Source organism: Podarcis erhardii (genome assembly GCF_964252035.2).
Source record: "Podarcis erhardii genome assembly, chromosome: 18".
Taxonomy (NCBI): Eukaryota; Metazoa; Chordata; class Lepidosauria; order Squamata; family Lacertidae; genus Podarcis; species Podarcis erhardii.
In genome coordinates, this window is record NC_138516.1 from 11,380,874 (window position 1) to 11,405,751 (window position 24,878).

At 48.2% G+C, this 24,878-nt stretch overlaps 2 protein-coding genes across 6 annotated transcripts in view; both read left to right on the forward strand.

Moving 5' to 3' along the window:
* Positions 1-22,471, forward strand: part of MAST3 (microtubule associated serine/threonine kinase 3) — a 58,002-nt gene extending 35,531 nt beyond the window's left edge. For all 5 annotated transcript variants that reach the window (XM_081846023.1, XM_081846024.1, XM_081846025.1 and 2 more), the window contains 15 exons: positions 94-302; positions 2,057-2,195; positions 2,434-2,566; positions 2,879-3,044; positions 7,102-7,203; positions 8,771-8,893; positions 9,206-9,315; positions 10,714-10,856; positions 11,494-11,741; positions 13,319-13,519; positions 14,286-14,512; positions 16,232-16,354; positions 17,207-17,343; positions 18,241-18,422; positions 19,806-22,471. In XM_081846023.1, the coding sequence (XP_081702149.1) occupies positions 94-302; positions 2,057-2,195; positions 2,434-2,566; positions 2,879-3,044; positions 7,102-7,203; positions 8,771-8,893; positions 9,206-9,315; positions 10,714-10,856; positions 11,494-11,741; positions 13,319-13,519; positions 14,286-14,512; positions 16,232-16,354; positions 17,207-17,343; positions 18,241-18,422; positions 19,806-20,644 (3,082 nt within the window). In that variant the 3' untranslated portion in view covers positions 20,645-22,471. The remainder of the gene's footprint in view (positions 1-93; positions 303-2,056; positions 2,196-2,433; positions 2,567-2,878; positions 3,045-7,101; positions 7,204-8,770; positions 8,894-9,205; positions 9,316-10,713; positions 10,857-11,493; positions 11,742-13,318; positions 13,520-14,285; positions 14,513-16,231; positions 16,355-17,206; positions 17,344-18,240; positions 18,423-19,805) is intronic.
* Positions 22,472-24,599: 2,128 nt separating this feature from the next.
* Positions 24,600-24,878, forward strand: part of PIK3R2 (phosphoinositide-3-kinase regulatory subunit 2) — a 19,331-nt gene continuing 19,052 nt past the window's right edge. Inside the window, exon 1 of the mRNA XM_081846137.1 lies at positions 24,600-24,695. The gene's annotated coding sequence lies outside the window, so the exon portion shown is untranslated. The remainder of the gene's footprint in view (positions 24,696-24,878) is intronic.

Consider the following 24,878-nt stretch of genomic DNA (forward strand, 5'->3'; position numbering starts at 1 on the left):
ATTAAACGCCCCTTCCCTCGATTTCGTCGGCCATTCCTCCTCCTTCTACCTCTCTCTCTCTCTCTCTCTCTCTCTCTCTGCTCTGCCCACTAGGGCAGTCTACCTCGTGCGCCACAAAGAGACCCGCCAGCGCTTTGCCATCAAGAAGATCAACAAGCAAAACCTGGTCCTCCGCAACCAGATCCAGCAGGTCTTCGTGGAGCGAGATATCCTGACCTTCGCCGAAAACCCCTTTGTGGTCAGCATGTTCTGCTCCTTCGAGACCCGGCGCCACCTCTGCATGGTCATGGAGTATGTCGAAGGTGAGGGAGTCGTAGCGCCAGGCGCCGACCCGGAAAAATGCGGCGTTGTACGTTCAGCACCCGCTTGGCCGCCGGAAGAAGAGTCATACCGGGTGCGATCCAACCTCCTTGGGGTTAAACGCCTTTTCCTCTCCAGAAGTTATTCTGCAAGGTTTAGGCCAGATGTTTTGGGACTACAACTCCCATCATCCCTGACCTCCAGTCCTGTTAGCTAGGCATGATGGGAGTTGTAGTCCCGAAATCTGGAGGGTGAGCTTAGCTATGCCTGATCTAGAGCGGTGGTGGCCAGACTTGGCCCTCCAGCTGTTTTGGGACTACAATTCCTATCATCCCCGACTGCCGGTCCTATTAGCTAGGCATGATGGGAGTTGTAGTCACAAAACATCTGGAGGGCCGAGTTTGGGGACGCCTGGTTTAGGCTCACACTTTTCCTTCTCCCAGAAGGAACCACCATCGCTCAGTTACAAGACCCTTGCTTTGCACATGCCAAGGTCCTGGGTTCCAATCCAGCCATGAACGATTTTAAAATAAGACAGGGAACAGGGCGATTTAATTTATTATTATTATTATTATTATTATTATTATTATTATTATTATTTCATTATTGTATTTCTTTGCCCGGGACGTGGAGAGGCTCTGCCGGTCAGAGCGGGCTGTATTTGGGGGTGAGATTACCAGGAGGGGTGTGTGTGTTGATGACTTAAGTTCATCATATACAGTGGTGCCCCGCAAGACGAACGCCTCGCAAGACGGAAAACCCGCTAGACGAAAGGGTTTTCCGTTTTGGAGGCGCTTCGCTAAACGAATTTCCCTATGGGCTTGCTTCGCAAGACGAAAATGTCTTGCGAGTTCCTGCGGGTTTTTTTTCCTTTCCCCCCCCTTTTTCTAAGCCGCTAAGCCGCTTATCAGCTGATCCGCTAAAAGCCGCTAAACCGCTAATAGCACTAATCTGCTAAGCTGTCAATGGTCTTGCTTTGCAAGACGAAAAAACCGCTATACGAAGAGCCTCACGGAACGGATTAATTTCGTCTTGCGAGGCACCACTGTAGGTTGAATGAATTGAATGGCTTTGACCTGGGTTTTGAATTTGCCAGATGTGCTTCGGGTTTTATTTCCTTCCTTAGTGGGTTGTGCAAACCACTATTCCGACTTTTTATAGCGCGGGGGGGGGTGCGCTTAAAGGAGGCAAGGGTGCAGGGCCTCCCCCCCCAAAAAGTTTGAGATTCCTGCATCGCGGCAGGTTGGGCTGGATGACCCCGCGGGTTCCCTTCTAAACTCTTGAGATCCTGGGACCGCCGGCATAGGTTCAAGGGACTGGCAGGATTGAATCATAGAATCATAGAATCCTAGAGTTGGAAGAGACCCCAAGGACCATAGAGTCCAACCCCCTGCCAAGCAGGAAACACCATCAGAGCACTCCTGACATATGGTTGTCAAGCCTCTGCTTCAAGACCTCCAAAGAAGGAGACTCCACCACACTCCTTGGCAGCAAATTCCACTGTCAAACAGCTCTTACTGTCAGGAAGTTCTTCCTAATGTTTAGGTGGAATCTTCTTTCTTGTAGTTTGGATCCATTGCTCCGTGTCCGCTTCTCTGGAGCAGCAGAAAACAACCTTTCTCCCTCCTCTATGTGACATCCTTTTATCTATTTGAACATGGCTATCATATCACCCCTTAACCTCCCCTTCTCCAGGCTAAATCTGCCCCCCGTTCCTGGACCCAGGTGTCTCTCACCGCCCCTCTGTCTCCCTTAGGCGGGGACTGTGCCACCCTCTTGAAGAACATGGGTCCCCTTCCGGTGGATGTGGCTCGGATGTATTTCGCAGAGACGGTCCTGGCGCTAGAGTACCTGCACAACTACGGCATCGTCCACCGCGACCTCAAGCCGGACAAGTAAGGGCCGGCCGCCAGGAGGGCTTCCGTCGCCCCTCTGTGTGTGGGTCTGTCTAAGGCGGTTTGGGGACTAAAACTCCCATCAGCCCAACTAAGAGGACCAGGGGTCAGGGATGATGGGAATTGTGTTTGGGGATTTTATTTCCCAGCCCTTCCGGGGTCCCCTTTCTCCGGAGTCCCTCTCCCCCCCTAACCAAGACCTGTCTCCCCCCTCTGCCCCCCCCACCTCACCCCATAGCCTCCTCATCACCTCCATGGGGCACATTAAGCTGACGGATTTCGGACTCTCCAAAATCGGGTTGATGAACATGGCCACCAACTTGTACGAGGGACACATTGAAAAGGACACCCGGGAATTCGTCGACAAGCAGGTGAGGGCTTGGGGGGGGCACTGGGTCCCACATTGGGGGGGGCGTTTGCCGGGAGGAGTTGGGTCTCTGGGGAGGGCTTGTGGGGGGTCAGGGACCCACATTTGGGGGGCTGTTTGCCGGGAGGAGTAGGGTCTCCGGGGAGGGCTTGGACGGGGCGCCGGGACCCACATTTGGGGGGCTGGGTCTCTGGGGGTAGACGGAGAGTGGGGTCTGCCCCACGAGGGGAGATACACCCCCTTCAATTGTTGGCAGGATAGGGGCCCCCTCCCCATGGGGGGCACCCTGACCGCCCCCCGAATCTCTCACCTCCAGGTTTGTGGGACCCCCGAGTACATCGCCCCAGAGGTGATCCTGAACCAGGGCTACGGGAAGCCGGTCGACTGGTGGGCTATGGGCATTGTCCTCTACGAGTTCCTGGTGGGCTGCGTCCCCTTCTTCGGAGACACCCCGGAAGAGCTCTTCGGGCAGGTGATCAGCGGTAGGTCCTACTCCCCCCCCAGGGAATCGGGGAATTCGGGAAGGGGGACCCCAAAGGTCATCCAGCCCAACCCCATTTTTTCGGCCCAAAAGGGGAACTCGAAGCCGCGGCCCTGAGTTCGAGTCTCACGCTCCGCCTATTCAGAAGCTGAGCATATCCCTCCAGTCCTCCGCCAAGCCCAAGAAACTCTATCAAGTGAGCTATTTGTAATATAGGTGGGACCCCAAGAGTCATCCAGCCCAGCCCCCTGCTGCGAGGCAGGCGTCTTTTTGGCCCAAAAGGGGAGAATTCAGGAAGGGGGCCCCCAGAGGTCATCCACCCCATCTTTTCGGCCCAAAAGGGGAACTCGAAGCCGCGGCCCCGAGTTCGAGTCTCACGCTCCGCCTTATCAGAAGCTGGGCATATCCTTCTGTTCCTCCGCCAACCCCCAAGAGCCTCTACCAAGTGAGCCGTTTGAAATATCGTTGGGACCCCGAGGGTCATCCAGTCCAACCCCCCCCCCCCCCCGCAAGGCACGGGTCTCACGTTCGAGTCCTCCTTAAACGGCATCTCGTTGGCCACTGTGAGAACAGCATAAGGGGTTTTATATATATATATATATATATATATATATTATTATCTGTTCCATTTTTATTACAATCACATCATGGCAAATAATAAGAAAATGAATTCCCCCCATTCCGGTGACTTCCTTCAAGTTCCCTTTCCGGGTTTTTTTTTACATATAAATGTGCCCTGCTTGTAAAACTAGACTTTAAAACTACGTTCTTAAATCAAACATCAAATTCTATTCTTGTCATTTTAACCTCATCTTTATAGCTTCTCTAAGTTAATTTCGTTAATTGTGAGGGTTTACTCAAAACCTACTGGCGAGTCCATTTCTTTTCTTTCTTTCTTTTTATATTGTTCTTTATCGATTAAAAATGTTCATATTTATCACTGTATGCTATCTCTTTACACATGAAGAAAAAGAAAATGATGCAGAGAATAGAAAATTTATAAAGGAGCAAAAAACAGGAAAAGGATAAAGAAATAGCAAAGATACGAAGGGAAAAAAATCAAAAGAGGAAAAGACAAGACAAGACAACATTAATTTCACAATAAAAGTGAAGTCCGTTTCTTTTCATTGGTTCCATAAATGCAACATAAATTCTTTTTGAATTTGTCTCTTAAACCTTTCAATTAACTCTGCCATTTCGGCATCAGTTTGTGCAAAGGTTTTCTCCTCCAGCGTCAGTGACAGTCTATCTGGTTTCACTTAGCGGTGTATTTTTAATTTTTGGAGGGGTTCTAGGACAGGCTTTTCTGAGCTTTTCTGCATCTGAACGCAGAGCGGAGCCCCCCATCTCTGGTGGAATCGGGGTCAACCGCCACCGCAGCTGCCGGCCAGAGCGCTGCCTCTTCTGCGCCACCCAAACAAAAGGTCCTTTCAGCGCCAGACAAAAGCTCCCCTTCTGACCCACAGTGTGTGATGCCGCCAAGGGGGGGGAGAAGCTCAATCATGGGGTCTGTTTTTCTGCCCCCTTTTTATCGCCCCCCCCAAGCTTCGGAAAACTGCTGGGAGAGAGAGGAAGCTTTGCATCATCTTAATTTCTGCAGGATCCTAGAAGGGAGGGACCTCCAAAGCTCATCCATCTCTCTCTTTTATATATATATGGTTTTTTATATATCATTTCCAACAGTCGTTTAACATCACTTCTTCTCTTATACAATATTTTAGACTTCCATCAACCACCTCTGATGATTTTCTGCTCTTTATCCCTTATTCTGCAGTTCTTAATTTCTCTATGACTCTTATTGTTGCTGTTGAGTTGTTTAGTCATGTCCGCCTCTTCGTGACCCCCTGGACCAGAGCACACCAGGCCCTCCTGTCTTCCTCTGCCTCCCACAGTTTGGTCAGACTCATGCTGGTAGATTTGAGAACACTGTCCCACCATCTCGTCCTCCGTCGCCCCCTTCTCCTTCTGCCCTCAATCTTTCCCAACACCAGGGTCTTTTCCAGGGAGTCTTCTCTTCTCATGAGGTGGCCAAAGTCTTGGAGCCTCAGCTTCAGGATCTGTCCTTCCAGGGAGCACTCAGGGCTGATTTCCTTCCGAATGGAGAGGTTGGATCTTCTTGCAGTCCATGGGACTCTCAAGAGTCTCCTCCAGCACCAGAATTCAAAAGCATCCATTCTTCGGCAATCAGCCTTCTTGATGGTCCAGCTCTCACTTCCATACATCTCTACTGGGAAAACCAGAGCTTGAACTATACAGACTTTTGTTGGCAAGGTGATGTCTCTGCTTTTTAAGATGCTGTCTAGGTTTGTCATGGCTTTTCTCCCAAGGAGCAGCCGTCTTTTAATTTCGTGGCTGCTGTCACCATCTGCAGTGATCATGGAGCCCAAGAAAGTAAAATCTCTCACTGCCTCCATTTCTTCCCCTTCTATTTGCCAGGAGGTGATGGGACCAGTGGCCATGATCTTCGTTTTTTTGATGTTGAGCTTCAGACCATATTTTGCGCTCTCCTCTTTCACCCTCATTAAAAGGTTCTTTAATTCCTCCTCACTTTCTGCCATCAAGGTTGTGTCATCTGCATATCTGAGGTTGTTGATATTTCTTTCGGCGATCTTAATTCCAGTTTGGGATTCATCCAGCCCAGCCTTTCGCATGATGAATTCTGCATATAAGTTAAATAAGCAGGGAGACAATATACAGCCTTGGCGTACTCCTTTCCCAATTTTGAACCATTTACAATCGTTTAACATAACTTCTTATCTTATACAATATTTTAGACTTCCGTCAACCACCTCTGATGATTTCCCGTTCTTTATCCCTTATTCTGCCTTTCTTAATTTCTCTATGACTCTTATTTATTGTTAACTAATCATTCTCTTCATCGTCTTCCTTGCAATATTTCAAATAGTCCTTACAGAACTTCTTGCAGTCCTACTAGCGTCATCTGTTCGTTACAATTGCTTTTCAAATAGTTCATATATTTACTCCGGTCTTCTGAGAATCTCTGGTCCCGCAGGTTTCGAATCCTTCCTGTTAATTTATCTAATTCTGCATAGTCCATTAATTTCATCCACAATTCTTCTTTCGTCGGTAATTCTTCTTGCTTCCATTTTTGTGCCAATAATATTCTTGCAAGGGTCATCCATCTCAACCCCCCGGAATCGTGGCCCGAGAAAATCCCTGGTAAGCAAGGACCTGCCATCGAGGGAAGGAGAGTCCTGGCATATTTTTTTATGAAAAATTAACATTTTACTGATTTCCCAAAAATAACAAAAACAACAATACAGAAACAAAACAAAGCAAATGGACCTTCCCTCTAAGCCTTTATTTTCTGGGGTGAAATCCTAAAAAAAAAAAAAACCTCGACAACTTCAATCCTAAAAAAAATCAACAACTTAACTTCATCGGATCTGGCCCTCTTTGAAAAAAGTTTGGAAACCAAAACGCTCTAAGCCCTTCCTGTCTATCTATCTATCTATTTTTATATTTATTAGTTTATTATATTTGTTTGTTTCTTTAATTTCTATACCGCCCTATACCCAAAAGTCTCAGGGCGGTTCACATATAAAATATCAAATCCATAAAAACAAAACAAAAACAAAACCCCAATAAAAATTAAAAACCCCAAAAGAGCCAGAGTTTTTGAAAAGGTTATATAGGATATAGAGATCAAGTCAGGCAAAGGCCTGTTTATTGTTCAGTTTTAACTTCTTTAAATCCCTCTTATCCGTTCACAACAAAATTACAATTAAAACCCTGCTAACGTCATTAACCTGGGCACGTTGCTTCTGCACATATGCAACAAACATCCTCCATTCTTAGTTTTACTGGGGCAACCCAGTAAAAAAGATTCGAACCCAGGTCTCGTGCCCCACGGCTTTCAGGAGTGTATGGTTCAGAGGAGAAGAGGGTTTCAGATGCGATTGGGTTGGGATGGATGACCCCTGGGGGTCCCGACCGACTCGCCGATTCTCTGAGCCCAACCCTGTTTTATTTTGGGGTGGCGCCCAGGGGGCCAAAAACGCTCATACGCATTTTTTCTTCCACTTTCTTCGTTCCAGAAGAAATTATTTGGCCAGAGGGGGACGAGGCGCTCCCTCCCGACGCCCAGGACCTCATCACCCAGCTCTTGAAGCACTGCCCTTTGGAACGCCTGGGCACAGGTAAAGGATTTTATTTTACTTTTAAAATACAATTTATCGCATTTTTAGACCCCCAGGAGCTTGGGGCAGCCTGCAGTTCACCCTGACAGCAACCCTGCGTGTGGGGATAGAGATTACGGGAGCGCAAGGTTGCCCAGCAAGCTTCCTGCCCCTGAGTGAGGATTGGAACCCGGGTCCTGGGGCGGCGCTCTAACCATTAGGCCACGCCGTCTCTCAATAGATGGGGAGAGGGGCGTAAATTTACTTACCACACTGGAAGAATGGAGGGGGCGGAGGTTGGGAGATTTGGGGCAGGCGAAAAAAGGCCTCCTCCTTTGATTAGCTCCCGGTTAACCTGTGGAACTGCCTTCCACTGGAGGCAGGGAATGCCTCTGAATAATTCCAACCACTGACCATCGCTGCTGTCCTGCTTGTGGGCGCCTGGTTGGGGACCGGAAGGAGAGGAGGCGGGACTAGATTTATCCGATCTAATCACTGCAGGGTTTCCCCGCTTCTCAAAAAGAGAATCTCCATGCCCAGGCTCAATCTACCTTAGCCCAGTGGCAGGAAAAGCGCTGGAAGAGGGGGGCTTTTTAAATAATTTTTATTGATTTTAACATATAAATTATAAAATGTACTGCACAACTTTTATCACTTATACAATCTTTTTGGACTTCCATCAGCACCTCTGATGATCCACCGTTTTAACCACTTCTTGTGCATTTCTTAACTTTATATTACCTTTAAATATCTTAACAAATCATCCTCCCCTTTATCCGTTTTTGCAATCCTTCCAATAATACTCCTCACAAAACTTCTTGCAAACCTACAAACGTCATCTGATCTTCACAAATGTTTTTCAAATAATCCGTAAATTTACTCCAGTCTTCCGTGAATTTCTGGTCCCGCCAGTTTCGAATCCTTCCTGTTAGTTTATCCAGTTCTGCATAGTCCATTAATTTCATCCTCCATTCTGCAATTCTTCTTGCTTCCATTTTGGGGCCAGTAATATTCTTGCTGCTGTTATTGCATATAAAAAGAGCTTACATTCCTTTCTATTTATATCACTCCCAACAATGCCCAATAAAAATGCTTCTGGATTCTTTACAAATGTATATTTCTTTCTTTCTTTTTTAATAATAGTTTTTATTACATTTTCCATTTTAACAATCCAATCACATCACATTCATAGTTTTTATTACATTTTCCATTTTAACAATCCAATCACATCACATTCATTATTCCAAATTATACCAATACAGATCATAAAGTCCAAATATTTTGCCAAATTATAAATTTTGGGTTGGGGCTTCCCATGCTTCGGGTTCAGTACTGAACTACAAATGTATATTTTTTTCATCTCATTTTTTTATGTACATTTTTTTCATCTCATTTTTTTCATGTACATTTTTTTCATCTCATGATATATCATCTCCCAGAAGTTTTTCGCCTTTTTACATTGCCACCACATGTGACCAAAAGTTCCCTCTCTCTCGGGTGCTTCTCATTGGGGCCCCCCTGGACTTAAGAGGGGGCCACTTGGGGCCCCGATCCTGACGCTCCCCTTCTGCCCTGTCCCCCCCGCCAGGAGGGGCCCACGAGGTGAAGCAGAACCCCTTTTTCCGCAACCTGGACTGGAACGGGCTCCTGCGTCAGAAGGCCGAGTTCATCCCCCAGCTGGAAGCCGAGGACGACACCAGCTACTTTGACAGTAAGGCCTAGCGGGTGGAGCGGGACGCCCCCAAGAGGGCAGGGAAGCCAGGCGGCTGCTAAGCTGCGTCGCAATGGGAGCGGGAATTTCAGAAATGACCTTTGGAAAATTAATAAAAATTATTGGGGGGGGAGAGAGATTGTGGGTTGGTTTGGATGACCCGTGGGTCCCTTTCCGGTCCACAATTTGACGCTTCTCCATATGCCTCTGGCTGGGTGTTGGTTTTGCAGGGTTTTCCCCGGGGGGGACGGGACCCCTGGCCTCTTCTCCCCGCCCCCCAACCCTGACATCATTTCCTGCTCTCCCCCCCAGCTCGATCGGAGCGCTATCACCACCTGGGGTCCGAAGACGAGGAGACCAACGACGAGGAGTCGTCCCTGGAAATCCGACAGTTCTCCTCCTGCTCGCACCGGTTCAGCAAGGTCTGAAATTTTGCCTTGGTTATGGTTCCTTCCCCCCCCCCCAATTTTTTTATTGGATTTCACAATATTATAAACAAATAAACAAACACATAAGACAAACAAACATAAATCATAGCCTTATTGAAAATTACACTTATTCACTTTGTTGAGTGTCTTCCTCGCTTCCCCTCGGTTGAATTTCATTGCATGCCCTTTGAACGGTTCTCCAAATCCCAATTCTTATGAAATTTAACTTCGACATGAACATTCTTAAATCTTCACCTTATGGAATGAAACCTATTAATTCATCACTTAACATCAATAAAATCCTAAGCCCATTAAGTATCTGCAAGCTGTTTTCAGTTAATTTAACTGGACAAATTTAACTAGGTAATCATTAAATTTATTCCACTCTTCCGGATACTCCTCCTCCTTCCGGTTAGGTCAGCTAGCTCTGAAAAATCCATCATCTTGGTTATGGTTTCTTGGTTGAGCCTCCAGTGGCAAAGCAAGTCTACCTTGGAAGGGGTTGCAAACAAGAATGGGAGGATTTACGTATGCGGCCCGGGTTTCTTTGCCCCCAAATGCAAAAAAGGAGTGAAAAATGGCAATTTAACTGGGGAGAATACGTGCAGTTTGCAGACTTAAAATATAGAATATTTAGAGAAAATTGGAATATATTGAATATATGGGAAATAATTGTGTATCCTTGAGAGCGCTGGCAGCATTAAGATCACTTCAGTTCAAATGATCTTCGGCGGATGTAGGAAGGGAATGGATTTTGTAAAATACGCAGGGATTTTTGAGCCGCGAAACGAACCACGGAAAGAGACGAACAGAAGTCCTTGATAGTTTAAGGGGGTTTAAATGCATATTATAAAGCACAAAATCTAATAAGAAATATAGAAAGGAAAAGCACCGTCTGCTGAAACCGTGCGCGATTCGAACCAGGGTCTCACCAAGACGGCAGGGGTCTCTCTCTTTCTGGCAGCCCTCTGTTTGATAGCTTAAGCAGGGATAAATGAGTAAACAGAAAAATAAAAATGACAGAAAGGAAAAGCACCGTTTCGTCTCTTGAAACCGTGCGCGATTCGAATCGGGGTCTCGACGAAAAGTCGGGGGGCTCTCTCTCTTTCTGACACTAGCTTAAGTATGGAAAATGTAATAAAATAAATGTAATAAAATAAAATAAATGTAACAAAATAAAATAAAATAAAATAAATGTAATAAAAATTATATATTTTTTAAAAACCCAGAGCAGGAGACGACTTTGACTCAGCACCCCAATTGGGGGGCTTCCCTCTCGAGCCCCCATGGACCAAGGCAGTCTACCTGAGAGCGACCGGAGGGTGCTGGGGGTTTTTTTATTTCCCGGACGGTGCCCATGCAGATGCCCATTTCCATCTCTGCCCCTCGCAGGTCTACAGCAGCTCCGAACACCTGGCCAACGCCTCTGCCTCCCTTGGCGCCTCGCCGTCTCCGGAGCAAAGCCGCGCCGAGAAGGAGGACCGTGGGGAGCGCTGGGACGAGGAGAAGGGCCGCCTGCCGGGCCCCGAGACCAGGTGGGCACGGGCGGGCACAGGGCTGGGGGCGCCCCAGAGAGAGGGCACTTGGGCGCAGCTAAAATCGGGTTGCCATTCGTTCCTTAAAAGCGGCTCCGAAACTTATTTGCAACTTTGGTGCCCGGGTTTTTGTATCATTTGCAACTTCTGTGCCCAGATTTTTGTGTTATTGGCAACTTTGGTGCCCGGGCTGTTGTGTTATTTGCAACTTTGGTGCCCGGGTGTTTGTGTTATTTGCAACTTTGGTGCCCGGGCTGTTGTGTTATTTACAACTTCTGTGCCCAGGTTTTTGTGTTATTTGCAACTTTGGTGCCCGGGCTGTTGTGTTATTTGCAACTTTGGTGCCCGGATGTTTGTGTTACTTGCATCTTTGGTGCCCAGGTTTTTGTGTCATTTGCAACTTCCATGCCAGGGTTTTTGTATCATTTGCAACATCCATGCCCAGATTTTCGAAATATGGTCACCCTAAGGCGGCACCCTTGGGAGAATACTCCATTGTCCCTCAAGACAGACGGGTGCCACCTAAAGGCAACGCCCAGGGCTCCGAGGTTGGCATCTGGGGGGGCTTCTCCCTCCCCTGCAGGGTTGGCGCCTCGTCCGCCCCAAATTGACCCCCTTCTCCCTCCTCTCCCCCCAGACTCCGCGCCTGGACCTCCTGCGGCTCGACGGCCCTCTCCTTCCGCCAGGAGTGTGGTGCCCGCGGGGCGCCCCCCGCCCTGAGCGCCACCTGCAGCCTGGAGGCTATGCCCAGGTTTGCCTTCTCCTCCGAGGACGAGAGCCCCTGCCGGCCGCCCCCCAAGAGGGAGCGCCCCGTCTTCGTGGTGGGGGGCGACCCCGAGGGGCCGGCCGGCGCCAAGACCCCTGCAAAAGCCTCTGGGCTGGCAGGTAGGTGGGTTCAAACAACCTGGCGCTGGGCTGGTTAAAAAGTCTTCATGGCTTGGAAATAAAATAAAAGGGGGGGCTGAATTAATCCTTGATCAGTCGAGCTCCTTGCTGCCAACACGGACCGGCAGCCACAGCTCTCCAGGCATATTTAATTTAATTTAATTTCACATTGAATTTAAATTTAATTTAATTTAATTTTCCATTGAATTTAAATTTAATTTTACATTTAATTTAATTTAATTTTTCATTTCATTTAATTTAATTTCACATTGAATTTAAATTTAATTTCACATTGAATTTAAATTTAATTTAATTTAATTTTACATTGAATTTAAATTTAACTTAATTTAATTTTCCATTGAATTTAAATTTAATTTTACATTGAATTTAATTGAATTTAATTTAATTTTTCATTTAATTTAATTTCACATTTAATTTAAATTTAATTTCACATTTAATTTAAATTTAATTTAATTTAATTTTACATTGAATTTAAATTTAATTTAATTTAATTTTACATTGAATTGAATTGAATTTTACATTGAATTTAAATTTAACTTAATTTAATTTTACATTGAATTTAAATTTAATTTAATTTTACACTGAATTTTAATTAAATTAAATTAAATTTTTAATTTGCACCCTGCCTTTTCCATATTGCCGTTCGCCATGCATTTGACACAATATGCAGCAAAAGGACACCGGTCTTTTAATAACAGCTCTGGCATTGAGCTGTGAAAAAGCAGCTAAGGTCGTAGTCCTCATGGTTTTTAAAAAATTAAAAGCTAAATTCAACAGGGACACAGGGAAGCGGCTTGTTTCCTTGACCAGTCGAGCTCCTTGCTGCCAACACGGACCGGCAGCAGCGGGTCTCCAGGCACAATTCATTCAATTTAATTTCATTTTTAATTTGTATTTCGCTTTTCTATATTAATATGCACAAGGTGGTTTGCAAAACGTAACCTGGGGCATTCTGCAGTCATTGCCAAATCTCCAGCAAAGCAATTGCAGCCTATAAAATGTGATTAATTGTTAATTGTTAATTGTTAGTTAATTGTTCATTGTTAATTAATTGTTCATTGTTAATTATTACTTCGTCCATCTGGCTTTGGGGAAACAGCCACTTTGCGGAAGCCAAACCAAACCGCTGAAAAAAAATTCAGCTCGAAAACGCGTTTGCCACCAATGTCATATTATGGGTTGCGCAAAATGATTACGGTCTCCGTAATTGATAATAATAATAATAATAATTTATTATTTATCGATAAGGCGATATTATCAATATTCATGAAACAGCAACCCAAAAAAATCACACAGTTCCTTAAAAGACGCGTTTCTCTGTTGTACGGAAAATACATTCCAGATTTTCAGAAATATTTTCTAGGATAAAAAACCCGGGTCACTGCCCCAAGCAGCTTCCAGTCCCGCCGGCACCACAGCAGAGGAAAGGTTGGTGGGAGGGCAGAGGAAAAAGGCGGCCGCCGTGGGTTTCTGCAATGGGGTGGGCGTTTTTTCTTGGGGGGTCAAAATGAATTCCTTCCATCACCCCCCCCAAAAAATAAATTCTCTCCTTGCAGCTGACCTGTCCAGCCTGAGCCGGATCCGTCTGCGGAGCAACAGCACGGGCACCAAGAACTCCCTGCCACTGGATGGCGAGGCCGGGGGGCGCCGGGGGGGCAGCCACAAGGAAACGCCTGGGAAGCAGAGAACCCCCTCGGGGGGCAGCAGGGTGCCCAAGTCGGCCTCCGTCTCTGCCCTCTCGCTCATCATCGGGGCAGGTCGGTGGGGGGCCGGACCCCATTATTATTATTATTATTATTATTAATTTCACAATGGCCAGGCAGAGCCTCCCTCGGCGGAGCCAGTCTATCTGAGAGCCGGGTTTTGCATGGGGGGCTTCTGGCCTATGGGGCAGACGGGGAGGAAGATAGATGGGGGCCCCTCTTTGGCCCTCCTTCGTTTCTTAGGGCTCCTCGGTGGAGCCTCCATGGACAGGCCCAGTCTACCTGGGAGTGAGTTCGGGTGATGGCTGCTGCTCCTGGGTCCTGCTTGGGGTTTTTTTCTTGCCTATGGGGCACCCTATAGCCTGCTATGGGGCACCCCTTAGCCTGCTTTGGGGCCAGGCCCTTCCTAGTTTCTTAGAAGTCCTAGACTGAGCCTCCACAGACAGGCCCAGTCTACCTGGGAGCGAGATCGAGCGACGGCTGCTGCTCTCGGGTCCTGCTTGGGGTTTTTTCTTGCCTATGGGGCACCCTATAGCCTGCTATGGGGCACCCCTTAGCCTGCTTTGGGGCCAGGCCCTTCTTAGCTTCTTAGGAGTCCTAGATTGAGCCTCCACAGACAGGCCCAGTCTACCTGGGAGCGAGATCGAGCGACGGCTATTTATTATTACAATTATTTCCTGAATTTCTATACTGCTCTCTGGTCCTGCTTATGGGGCTCCTCACTTATGGGGCTCTTAATTCCCCCAAGCCATTTCCCAGCCCTTAACCCCCCCCAAAAAAGCGGGGCGCCCCCTAACTACCTCTCCTCTTTTCCTTCCAGATGACTTTGGGGGCGCCGCCCTGGTGAGCCCCATCTCTCCCCGCTCCCTCTCCTCCAACCCCTCCTCCCGGGACTCGTCCCCCAGCCGCGACCCACTGCTGGGGGGCTCGGGCCTGCGCCCCCCCATCGTCATCCACAGCTCGGGCAAAAAGTATGGCTTCACCCTGCGCGCCATCCGGGTCTACATGGGCGACAGCGACGTCTACGCCGTGCATCACATGGTCTGGGTGAGAAAAAAGGGCTTTGAAATCAATTCAAGGCGCTAGTCCTCAAGATGCTGAGTTTATAGGCTTTCCATGAAAGATAAAGGCATCCAGATTTAGGATTCTTTTAAGGCTTGTTTTAAATAGGAACCTGTTTCCTACAGAGTCAGGCCATTGGCCCAACTGGTTATGCCTGCACTGGCTGGCAGCATCCATGCAAGAACCTCTGCTTCCTCCACCAGCCCCTGAGTTTTGGTCCTCCTCCCTCCAAGCGGATTGAAACAGGAGCAAAGCAACACAAGTTGCCAGGCTGGTCTCTTTGGCCCCATACTGCCTACACGGGCCGGCAGCAGCAACTCTCCAAGATTTCAGCCTTTGGGTCTTTCTTTCCCATCCCCATCTGGGGGGATGATGGAGGGGGGAGAGCATCCTTTAATTGCCTTTAAAACAAACCAAGCTCCCAGTCCTCAAGGTTTGCCTTTGATTCGCTCCATCTGACCCAATACTGCCGACACGGGCTGGCAGCACTGGCTCCCCGAAATTCAGAAGAAGGAATCAGGAGATGCAGGCTCCTTTCCCAGGAGGAAAATGTGGTTTTATCCCATCTTTCCAATGCCCAAGTACAACTTTAAGAGTTGGAAACTTTTGTTGGAAAAGTGATTCCACAGATGTTATACGGAGTAGAACTCTGGGGTTGGAACCAGAAGCTGTTAGAACGGCTTGAAATCTTCCAAAATTTTTATCTCAGAAGAATTCTAGGCCTCCCTCAGAGTACTCTGGCAGCTCTCCTAAGAGTGGAAATAGGATTACCTTCTGTGTCTGCCAGGGCCCACTTAAGATTCCTGCATTTTTTCACCAACCTCATAGATGCCCCGAACACCTTATTGGCTAAACAAGCCTTTGTATCATTACAAAATAATACCACTTGGCATAAAAGCCTACTAGACATTCTATCCAGATACAACCTACCTGAGTTTAATACTCTCAAATGGTGGAGCCCTGATAAAGTTCGGGAATGGATCTTTGAAAAAGACGCCTTTTTGGACTCCACCAAGATAAAAAACTCTGGGTTTTCCTACTGGTTCCCCCGAGTAAAAGCAGTCAAAATCTGTGCCAACTACCTGGTGGAGATCACCGATCCCATCCTTCGGAGAGCTTTCACTATGGCACGGTTTCAAACATTGCCAACTGCCTACCTGACCGGTAGATACACAAAAACCCCAGTAGAACATCGTTTATGTCCTTGCTTTATGAAAATTAAAGAGGATCTTACACATTACTTCCTCTATTGCCCCATTTACTCGGGCTTTAGAGACGCATTGCTGCAAATTATACCCAACTCTATAACCAGTCCTGAAGATAGAGTGAAATTTTTGTTAGTTGATGCAAACCCACGCATTACCCATGTGGTAGCGGTCTTCACCGTCTGTTTAACTCGCTGCTCGTTTTCCCTCCTTTTCTACTTTGTGGGAAGAAGGTTTGGTTGGCATAGTATGTAATGAATTTTAATATTTTTAACTATTGATTTTAGTGTTGATTTTTGTGCACAGGCATGGTCCTCACAATAAACGGATTTGTATTGTATTGCACAACTTTAAGAAATGAGATTTAAAAGAAACAGAGGTTTAGTTTAGGACACGGAAGCGGGTTCCGGACGAAGGAAGCGAGAAGGAGAGCGGGGTTGGGATGGATGAGCACTGGGGGTCCCACCCGGCTCTAAACCTTGCCTGCTTTGGGTTGCAGAGCGTTGAGGACAGCAGCCCCGCTCAGGAGGCGGGTTTACGGGCCGGAGACCTCATCACGCACGTCAACGGAGAGTCGGTCCTGGGTCTGGTCCACATGGACGTGGTCGAGCTTCTGTTGAAGGTAGGGGGCCGCATACTGCCTACACGGGCCGGCAGCAGCTCTCCGGCGGGTCGCGAGGAAGGTGGGTCCCAGGGGGGAAAGAGCGCAGGCGGAGCCCTGAGGGCGTCGGAAGAGTCGGAGGCAGAGAAAGGAGACGGAGGAAGGAGGACTGGCAGAATCTTACGAATTGGTGGGAACCCCAAAGGTCATCCAGCTCAACCCGCTGCAGTGCAGGAATTTCGGATTAAGCGTCCCAAAGATCCTGCTTAGGGGGCATCTGGAGGTGGGACTCGGCGGTCCTGATCCGGATGCTGCAGCGGGACTCATCTCCTTTTTAATATTTTTATTTGTTTTTACAGTACCGAATCAAAAATTTTATATAAAAATAAATCAAAAGAAATTCAAATTTTAAAAATGTAAAAGTTTTAAAAGTTTTTTTAAATTTTTTAAAATTGAAATTGAAATTTTAATTTAAAATGTAAAAAAATGAATAGACAAAAATTCACCCGAATCTCTGGACATCCTTTCACTCCCTAGTCCTTTTCATCTGCATATTTTAAGTCGCAGCAATTTTTTAATATATCCCTAGTTCTTATTATTCAGATCCTGCTAAATTTTTAAGTTTCCCCCGTTCTTTATTTAAAAATTCTGGTTTTTCCCGTCAGTTTCGCTATCAGTTCCTCTCTGGGCTCATGGGACCCGGACTTACGGCTCCTTAGCGGAGCCTCCATGGACAGGCCCAGTCTACCTTCGAACGCAGCTGCGGAATTGGGGGAAAGGATCCTGGCAGAGGGTGGCCTTGGCACCCCTTGGCACCCCTTGGCACCCTTGGCACCCACCCACCCACCCCTCTCTCTCCCTCCATCCCTGCAGAGCGGGAACAAGGTGGCGCTGCGCACCACGGCTCTGGAAAACACCAGCATCAAGGTGGGCCCCGCGAGGAAAAACAGCTCCAGGACCCGGATGGCCCGGAGGAGCAAGAAGAGCCGCCGGAGGGAGAGCCAGGACAGGTGGGCGAGACTCGAACCCGGCTCCCGCGCTTGCCTGTGGGGCACCCCATAGCCAGCTTTGGGGCCAGGCCCTTCGTAGCTTCTTAGGAGTCCTAGATTGAGCCTCCACAGACAGGTCCAGTCTACCTGGGAGCGAGTTCGAGCGACGGCTATTTATTATTACAATTATTTCCTGGATTTCTATACTGCTCTAGGGTCCTGCTTGGGGTTTTTTCTTGCCTATGGGGCACCCCATAGCCTGCTTTGGGGCCACTCCCTTCTTAGGACTCCTAGGTGGAGCCTCCACAGACAGGCCCAGTCTACCTGGGAGCGAGATCGAGCAACGGCTATTTATTATTACAATTATTTCCTGAATTTCTATACTGCTCTCTGGTCCTGCTTGGGGGGGGGGTTTCTTGCCTATGGGGCACCCCATAGCCTGCTTTGGGGCCAGGCCCTTCTTAGTTTCTTAGGACTCCTAGGTGGAGCCTCCATGGACAGACCAAGTCTACCTTGGAAGGATTTCAGGCAATGGCTGCTGCTCTCGGGTCCTGCTTGGGGTTTTTCTTGCCTATGGGGCACCCCATAGCCTGCTTTGGGGCCAGGCCCTTCTTAGCTTCTTAGGAGTCCTAGACTGAGCCTCCACAGACAGGTCCAGTCTACCTGGGAGCGAGTTCGAGCGACGGCTATTTATTATTACAATTTTTCCTGAATTTCTATACTGCTCTTGGGTCCTGCCTGCGGTTTTTCTTGCCTATGGGGCACCCCATAGCCTTAGCTTCTTAGGGGTCCTAGGCTGAGCCTCCACAGACAGGCCCAGTCTACCTGGGAGCGAGTTCGAGCGACGGCTATTTATTATTACGATTATTTCCTGAATAATTTCCTGACCCTTGTGCCGCGCTGTCTCTTTCCCCGCAGGCGGAAATCGCTCTTCAAGAAGATCTCCAAGCAGACCTCCGCCCTGCACACCAGCCGCAGCTTCTCGTCCGGGCTGCACCACTCCCTCTCGTCCGGAGACAGCCTGCCCGGGTCGCCCACCCACAGCCTCTCCCCGGGACCCCCCACCCCCTGCCGCAGCCCCGCCCCGGACGCCCCAACAGGTGAGGGGTCCCTCTGTATCCCTCTGTATCCCGGCTGGGAGGTTCGGGGCAGACTGAGGAGGGAATCTGGCAGCTTGTTAGCCGGTGGAACTCACCGCCACAGGGGAGCTGCAACAAGAGGATTCCCGAAAGCTGTCGGGGGCCACAATGGCTCTATTCTGTTTCCCCGGTCGGAAGCAGTCAATTTGAGCTCTTTTCCTATTTTACGGGCTCATACCATTGAGATATCATTTCCATATATCATTTTCATATGTGGTTTTTATTTTGATTAGATAGATAGATAGATAGATAGATAGATAGATAGACGATAGATAGATAGATAGATATAGTGGTTTTGAATATTGCACTAATAATAATAATAATAATAATAATAATAATAATAATAATGGAGCCTCCAGCTGCACAGGCAGTCTACCTGGGTTCCAAGCTTTCGGCCGGAATTTTCTCTGTCAATTTCCTCTGCTTCCGTGTCTATATTATGACCCATATTGATGGCCCAACGTATTATTGAGCGGTTTACTTGCTTATATCATTCATATATCATTTTCGTATGTGGTATGCTGGCGGGGGGCGAAAGTCTTTGCTCCCCCCGCCTGCCTTCCCGGGGGCTTTAAAATCGCCCCGGGACAGCGGAGAAGTCTGGGGCAATCTTAAAATGCTGGCGGGCGGCAGCGAAGCCTTCGCTGCTGCCGCCCGCCAGCATTTTAAAAAACCCCGGGACAGCGGAGAAGTCCTCTGCTGTCCCGGGGTTTTTTAAAATGCTGGGGGTGGGAAGAAAAGCCCTTGTCCCCCCCCCCAGCCTTCAGAAGAGGTCGGGGGACAGACTGTCCCCGGACCTGGTCTGAAGGCGGTTTCCATAGGAACGCATTGATTGATTTTCAATGCATTCCTATGGGAAACCGTGCTTCGCAAGACGAAAAACTCGCAAGACGAAAAAACTTGCGGAACGAATTAATTTCGTCTTGCGAGGCACCACTGTAGATAGATGATAGATAGATAGATAGATAGATAGATAGATAGATAGATAGAGAGAGATATATATATATATATAGTGGTTTTGAACAGTGTATAAATTCACATGATAATAATAATAATAATAATCGTGATGATGGAACCTCCAGCTGCAGTGGCAGTCTACCTGGGTTCCTAGCTTCCAGCCGGAATTTACAGAGGAAATTTCATATCCTTATTCCTATCTATATTATGACCCATTATATTATATTATATTATATTATATTATATTATATTATATTATATTATATTATATTATATTATATTATATTATATTATATTATATTATATTATATTTATTATATTATATATTATGGCCCCCTGGATTAAATCCTGCTGACCATTTTTTTTTCTCTCTGTCTCTCTCTCCAGATCCCGCCTCCCCGCAGACCACCTCCCCCTCGCCCAGCACGCCCCCCTCCCCGGCCGGCCACATCCGCCCCAGCTCCCTCCACGGCCTGGCGCCCAAACTGGGCACCGCCGGGCGCTACAAAGTCGGGCGCCGCAAGTCCACCAGCAGCATCCCCCCCTCGCCCTTGGCCTGCGCCGCCCCGCCCTCCCCGCAGAGGTCCCCCTCGCCGCTGCCGCCCTCCAAGGCGGGCAAGGCGCTCTCACCGCCAGCTGGCACCCGTGCCCACGACGGTGCCCGCTCGCCCCTGCTCCAGAGGGTCCAGTCGGCCGAGAAAATCCCCGAGAAGAAGCCGGCGGGCAGGCAGAAGGCGGCGGCGACAGCGGGCGAGGCGGGCGCTGGAGATCCCGGTGCCCGGCGCTCCCTTGCCCGCCCTGGCACCGACTCCGAAGTGGTAGTGATGCGCCACCTGAACCTCTCAGAACGCCGGGACTCGTTTAAGAAGCAGGAGGCAGTGCAGGAGGTCAGCTTTGACGAGCCCGACGTGGAGGGTGCCCCCTGGCGCCCGCCGGTGCCCCACATCGCGGTGCAGGGGGACCCCGAGTGGGAGTGCCAGGGGTCCTATCCGGCCCGGCTGGAAGCCCGCGTCTACATCGAGCAGGAAGACGGCACCACGGCGGTGGAGTTCGCCAGCGTCTCGCCCCCCGGGCGCAGGACAAGCGGCGGGGCGCCCAGCCCCCCCAGGAGGCGGTTGTGGGGGGCACTGGGCACCCCTGAGAGGCCCTCCGGAGCCTGGCTGCCCGCCGTGGACCAGGAAGAGGACTCAGCGCCCGGGCAGAGGGGTGTCGCGGAAGACCAGTGAACTTCCGGGGGGCATGGAAGGAGGTGCCCCTTTCACTGCCCTGAAGGGTGCCCGCTGCTTGCCCCACACAATGGCACCCAGGAATCCTGCTTGGGGGGGTCTTTCGGGGGTCCCTCAAACCAGACTGCAAAGGGGGGTTTCTCAAACTCTGGAATCTCCCCCGGGGTGTTTTGTGGGGCAGTTGGGCACGGGGGCAGCGGCGAGCCAGTTGTGGTGGGCATCTGGGTAACAGAGCATGCCTATTTTATCGGGGGGTTTGGGGGGCGATATTTTTTGGGGGGATAATTCTCTTTGGGATTGGGGAAAGACCTCTTCCTAGAGGCTAGGCCCAACATCTGGGGCCAGAGGGAGGGGTTGGCGCCCGAAACATCTGGGGGGCACAGCCCCAAATGACGAAGGGGCACCAAAAATGGGCAAATATCTGGGGCTCTCCAGATGTTGAGGGGTGTCCTTGAGATTGCCAGCCCTTCAGTTACAGAATCCCAGCTTTGGGACACCCGGGGGTCATCCAGCCCAACCCGCGCCAACACAGGAGTTGGCGCCCAAGACGCCCGCGTCCCCCTGCGCCGCCACCCCGGACCCCGCCCCGATGCCAGGGGACCCCCACCCTCATTGCGTGGCCCCTGGCGCCAGAACGCGATTCCTCCATTGTGACCCTGGGGGTCCCGTCGGGGTCTAGGATTCGCACCCGGTGCCCACACCTAGAGCCGACGGAGAAGGCGAGGTTTTCAGCCCCGCCGGGCATGGGAGTGGGTGGCAGACTTGGGGGGAGAAAGGGAGGAGTCCGCAAGGAACCCCCCGAATCGGGTCGGCAGCCTATGGGGAGGAGGTGTGTGGATCAGTTCCCAGCCCTGGGGGTTCAGTCTGTGGTTAGAAGGGGGTCCCCGGGAGCATTGCCCAAGGAAGAGGGGGTCCGCTGTGCCCGTCGTGAGGAAAAAGGGTCATTTCCTGATGTTGGACCCATTTTCCTGATTGTTAAGCCATGCTGGCATTACCCTAATATTCCCAACCCTGACTGGCAGCAGCTGTGCAGGATTCGCTCAGCCAATCTCCCAGCTTGAGATGCCAGTGGTAAGAATGGAACCCAGGACCTTCTGCAGGAAGAACTGATATTCCCCCCCTGCGCCGCAGCCCCTCTGTTACTAATAAAGTTTCTAGACCTCATGGAGGAGAGGGAACCCATTGAGTTCTACCCTGGCAGGCAGGCAGGGGTCTTTTTGGGGACCTTCTCTGCCACTTTTAATCCCAAAATGTCAAGTTTCTATTCCTCGTCGGCCGTATTTGCTTCCTGCGAAAAAGCAATTTAATTTGGGGCCTGAAAGCAAGAAAATCTTGCAAGGATTCGCACATGCAGGGAGATTTCTGGAAGCAAGGCCAATTCCGGACAGAGCCTCATTAATAGACGCCGCTTGACTCGCTTTCCCGATCTGGGGCAACGCTGCGTTTGAGGGGTGCTGCCCCCTTTTCCGCTGAGCGGGGACCCCAGACTCCTTCCCCACAAGCCCCCACAAGGTATAGATATATATCCGGTTCCCCAAACTGATTCCCCATTAAACTTTGCCCTGATTACTTATGGTGTCCTCAACTTTCCCATCTGCGAAATGGGCTCCCCTGAATTTAACCCTTGAGGAACTTAGCAATTTTTTTTTTATGGTGGCAGCAGAAAGTTTGGGGGCTACTCAGCTCTTGCACACGGTTTTTTGGATTTGGAAATTTGGGGGGTGGGGTTGGGGAACCCCCTCCTCGGTGTGCTGTACGGAAAACGGTCTCTGGAAGCCCGTTTTTGGGAAGGAAAATAAAGTAAGTTATGAATGGAGTAAAAAGAAATGGGTGTCTTTTTTTATTCTGAGATGGATTGGGGGGAAGGATGGGAAATGGGGGTCTGGGTTGTGAACCCCCCCAAAAATATGCATTTTTGTGGGGTGGGAGAAAGGGGAGGGGGTGATTCGCACCCGAGGCCGAGATTTTGGAGAAATGATGCAAAATGATATTTTGGACAACTGGGAGAAGAGGCTTCCGAGTTTGGAAAAAATGCAATTAAGAGGCAATTCACTTAATTTTCGTTTTATTTTGATGCCCCTTTATATTTTAAGGGGCTTATATTCCCAAAGTTTGCAAGCCTTCATAACAGCATCGAATGCAACCTTGCAGAAAATGGCAAATATAAAACAGGCGTTCAAAGAAATAGAATTAACAAAACAACCCCCCCCCAAAAAAAATATTGGCAATTTCACAATAGGAAGTACAGAATATTATTATTATTAATAATAATTTTTTTAAAAAATTATTAAGTACAAATTAGAAAATATACATATTTACAACAAAAGAAAATACAAAAGAAAAAGATACATATAACCAAGGGGGAAAAATAGAGAATACTTTGTCTCTCTTCATATTTACAGTTATTTATACCTCTATAAAATGCTATTCACAATAAAGTAATGAAATGAAAGAGAAGATATCAGGAAAAAAGAACAAAGAAAAAAGAAAGTAAAAGAAAAAGATCATACGTGAAAATTTTCACCTAATATAGATATATATATATATATATATTAATAATAATAATTGATCAAGTTCCAAATAACATTCACGCCCCTATTTATTTGTTAATTCATATCTGCATATAGGAATTAATTTATTTTTACACCTATTATTTCTTATAGAGAGGATTCCCTTTTTTTTATTATACATATATATAAAGCAAAACAAATTGTATAGAAACATTGTGCATATAAAACATATACATAATATTTCATTCACATATACAGTATATTCATTAGTTTATACATATAAAGTATCAATCATATTTACTTTATATATAATTTTATATTAGATAAAAATTAAATAAGGATACAAATATGTTTCATTGTTTCATATCTATCAGCAAATGGATGCAAATAAACCCAAAAACCTTTCCTGGAGGAGTGAACATTCCATGACGTCACGGCAAGCGCTCGGCCTTTCCCGGACGGGCTCGCTTTGAGGCCTCGGCAAGTTCCGTAGCTTGTCGGCACCGCTCGGCTCTTTCCGTACCCAGAGGGCTCGCGGCGGCTTCTTCGTACCCGTCTCGGGCGCTCTCGGCTCTTTCCGGAACCCCTGCGCGCGCGTCACTTCCGCCCGGCGTTTGGGCTTCTTCGCACCGAGAGAAGCCCGTAGAGGAAAAGAGCTAAAGCAAAGCAGCATGAATTCCGGTTGTATGTCAACACTCTCGCCACGTCCCATATAAATATTGACTTTTGCTGATTGATTTAAGTGCTGCTTATTAAATTTGCATTGCCATTTGCTTCCTCAATTTGCATATTTTTATTGCTTTTTTCAGATTGATTTGGCCCACATTGCAAAGGCTGCCACTCTCTCCGAGAACTGAGTTCCCCCAATGTGTTTGTCCTGCTTTGATCTTGGAGGAAAAGGAGGAGATCAAAGAAAGAACGAAGGAAATGAATCAATAAACGAATGTTTCCTGCATTGCAGTAATAATAATTGTAAAGGGTATAAATAAAATGAATCCTAATCAATAATAACTATTATCAGTCCCTCCAAAAAAACACACTTTTGACTCGAGATAATCACCATTTTATAGATCAAATTGGAGGAAATAAATACACCAAATGGGCAAAAGGCACAGAAAAAAGGCAACGAATTCGTTTTTAAAAAATAATAATAGTAGAAAATCAATGTTTTATATTTGCTGTTAGCTGCCCTGAGCCCGGTTTTTAAAGGGCGGGGTATAAATAAAAAAATCTTATTCCTATTCTTATTCTTATTCTTATTCTTATTCTTATTCTTATTCTTATTCTTATTCTTATTCTTATTCTTATTCTTATTCTTATTCTTATTCTTATTCTTATTCTTATTCTAGCCCACGCCGAAAAGAACCCTGCCGTGTTGCCTCGCCCACAAAACCTTCCACCTCTTTGGTCTCCGAGCCCCTTCGGCTCCGCTCGGCGCTGCTCGGGCCTTTCCGCCTCCGCTCGGCCCTTTCCGCCTCTCCCGGGGCTTTTTGCTGGCTGCAGCGGCGCTGGACAGGAACGGATCGCTCCGCGGGCGAGAGGTGGGTGCAGGCCGGGCCCCCCCGTGGGTGCTTTATTTTTTGGGGGGGTGGGGGGGACATATTGCATTGCATTGCACCCCTCCCCACAGCTCACCCCAATTGCACACCCTCTCCCAACCCAGAATAGCCTTGCAATTTTATTTTCAATTTTATTTTTTTTTGGGGGGGGGGATTTGCAACATG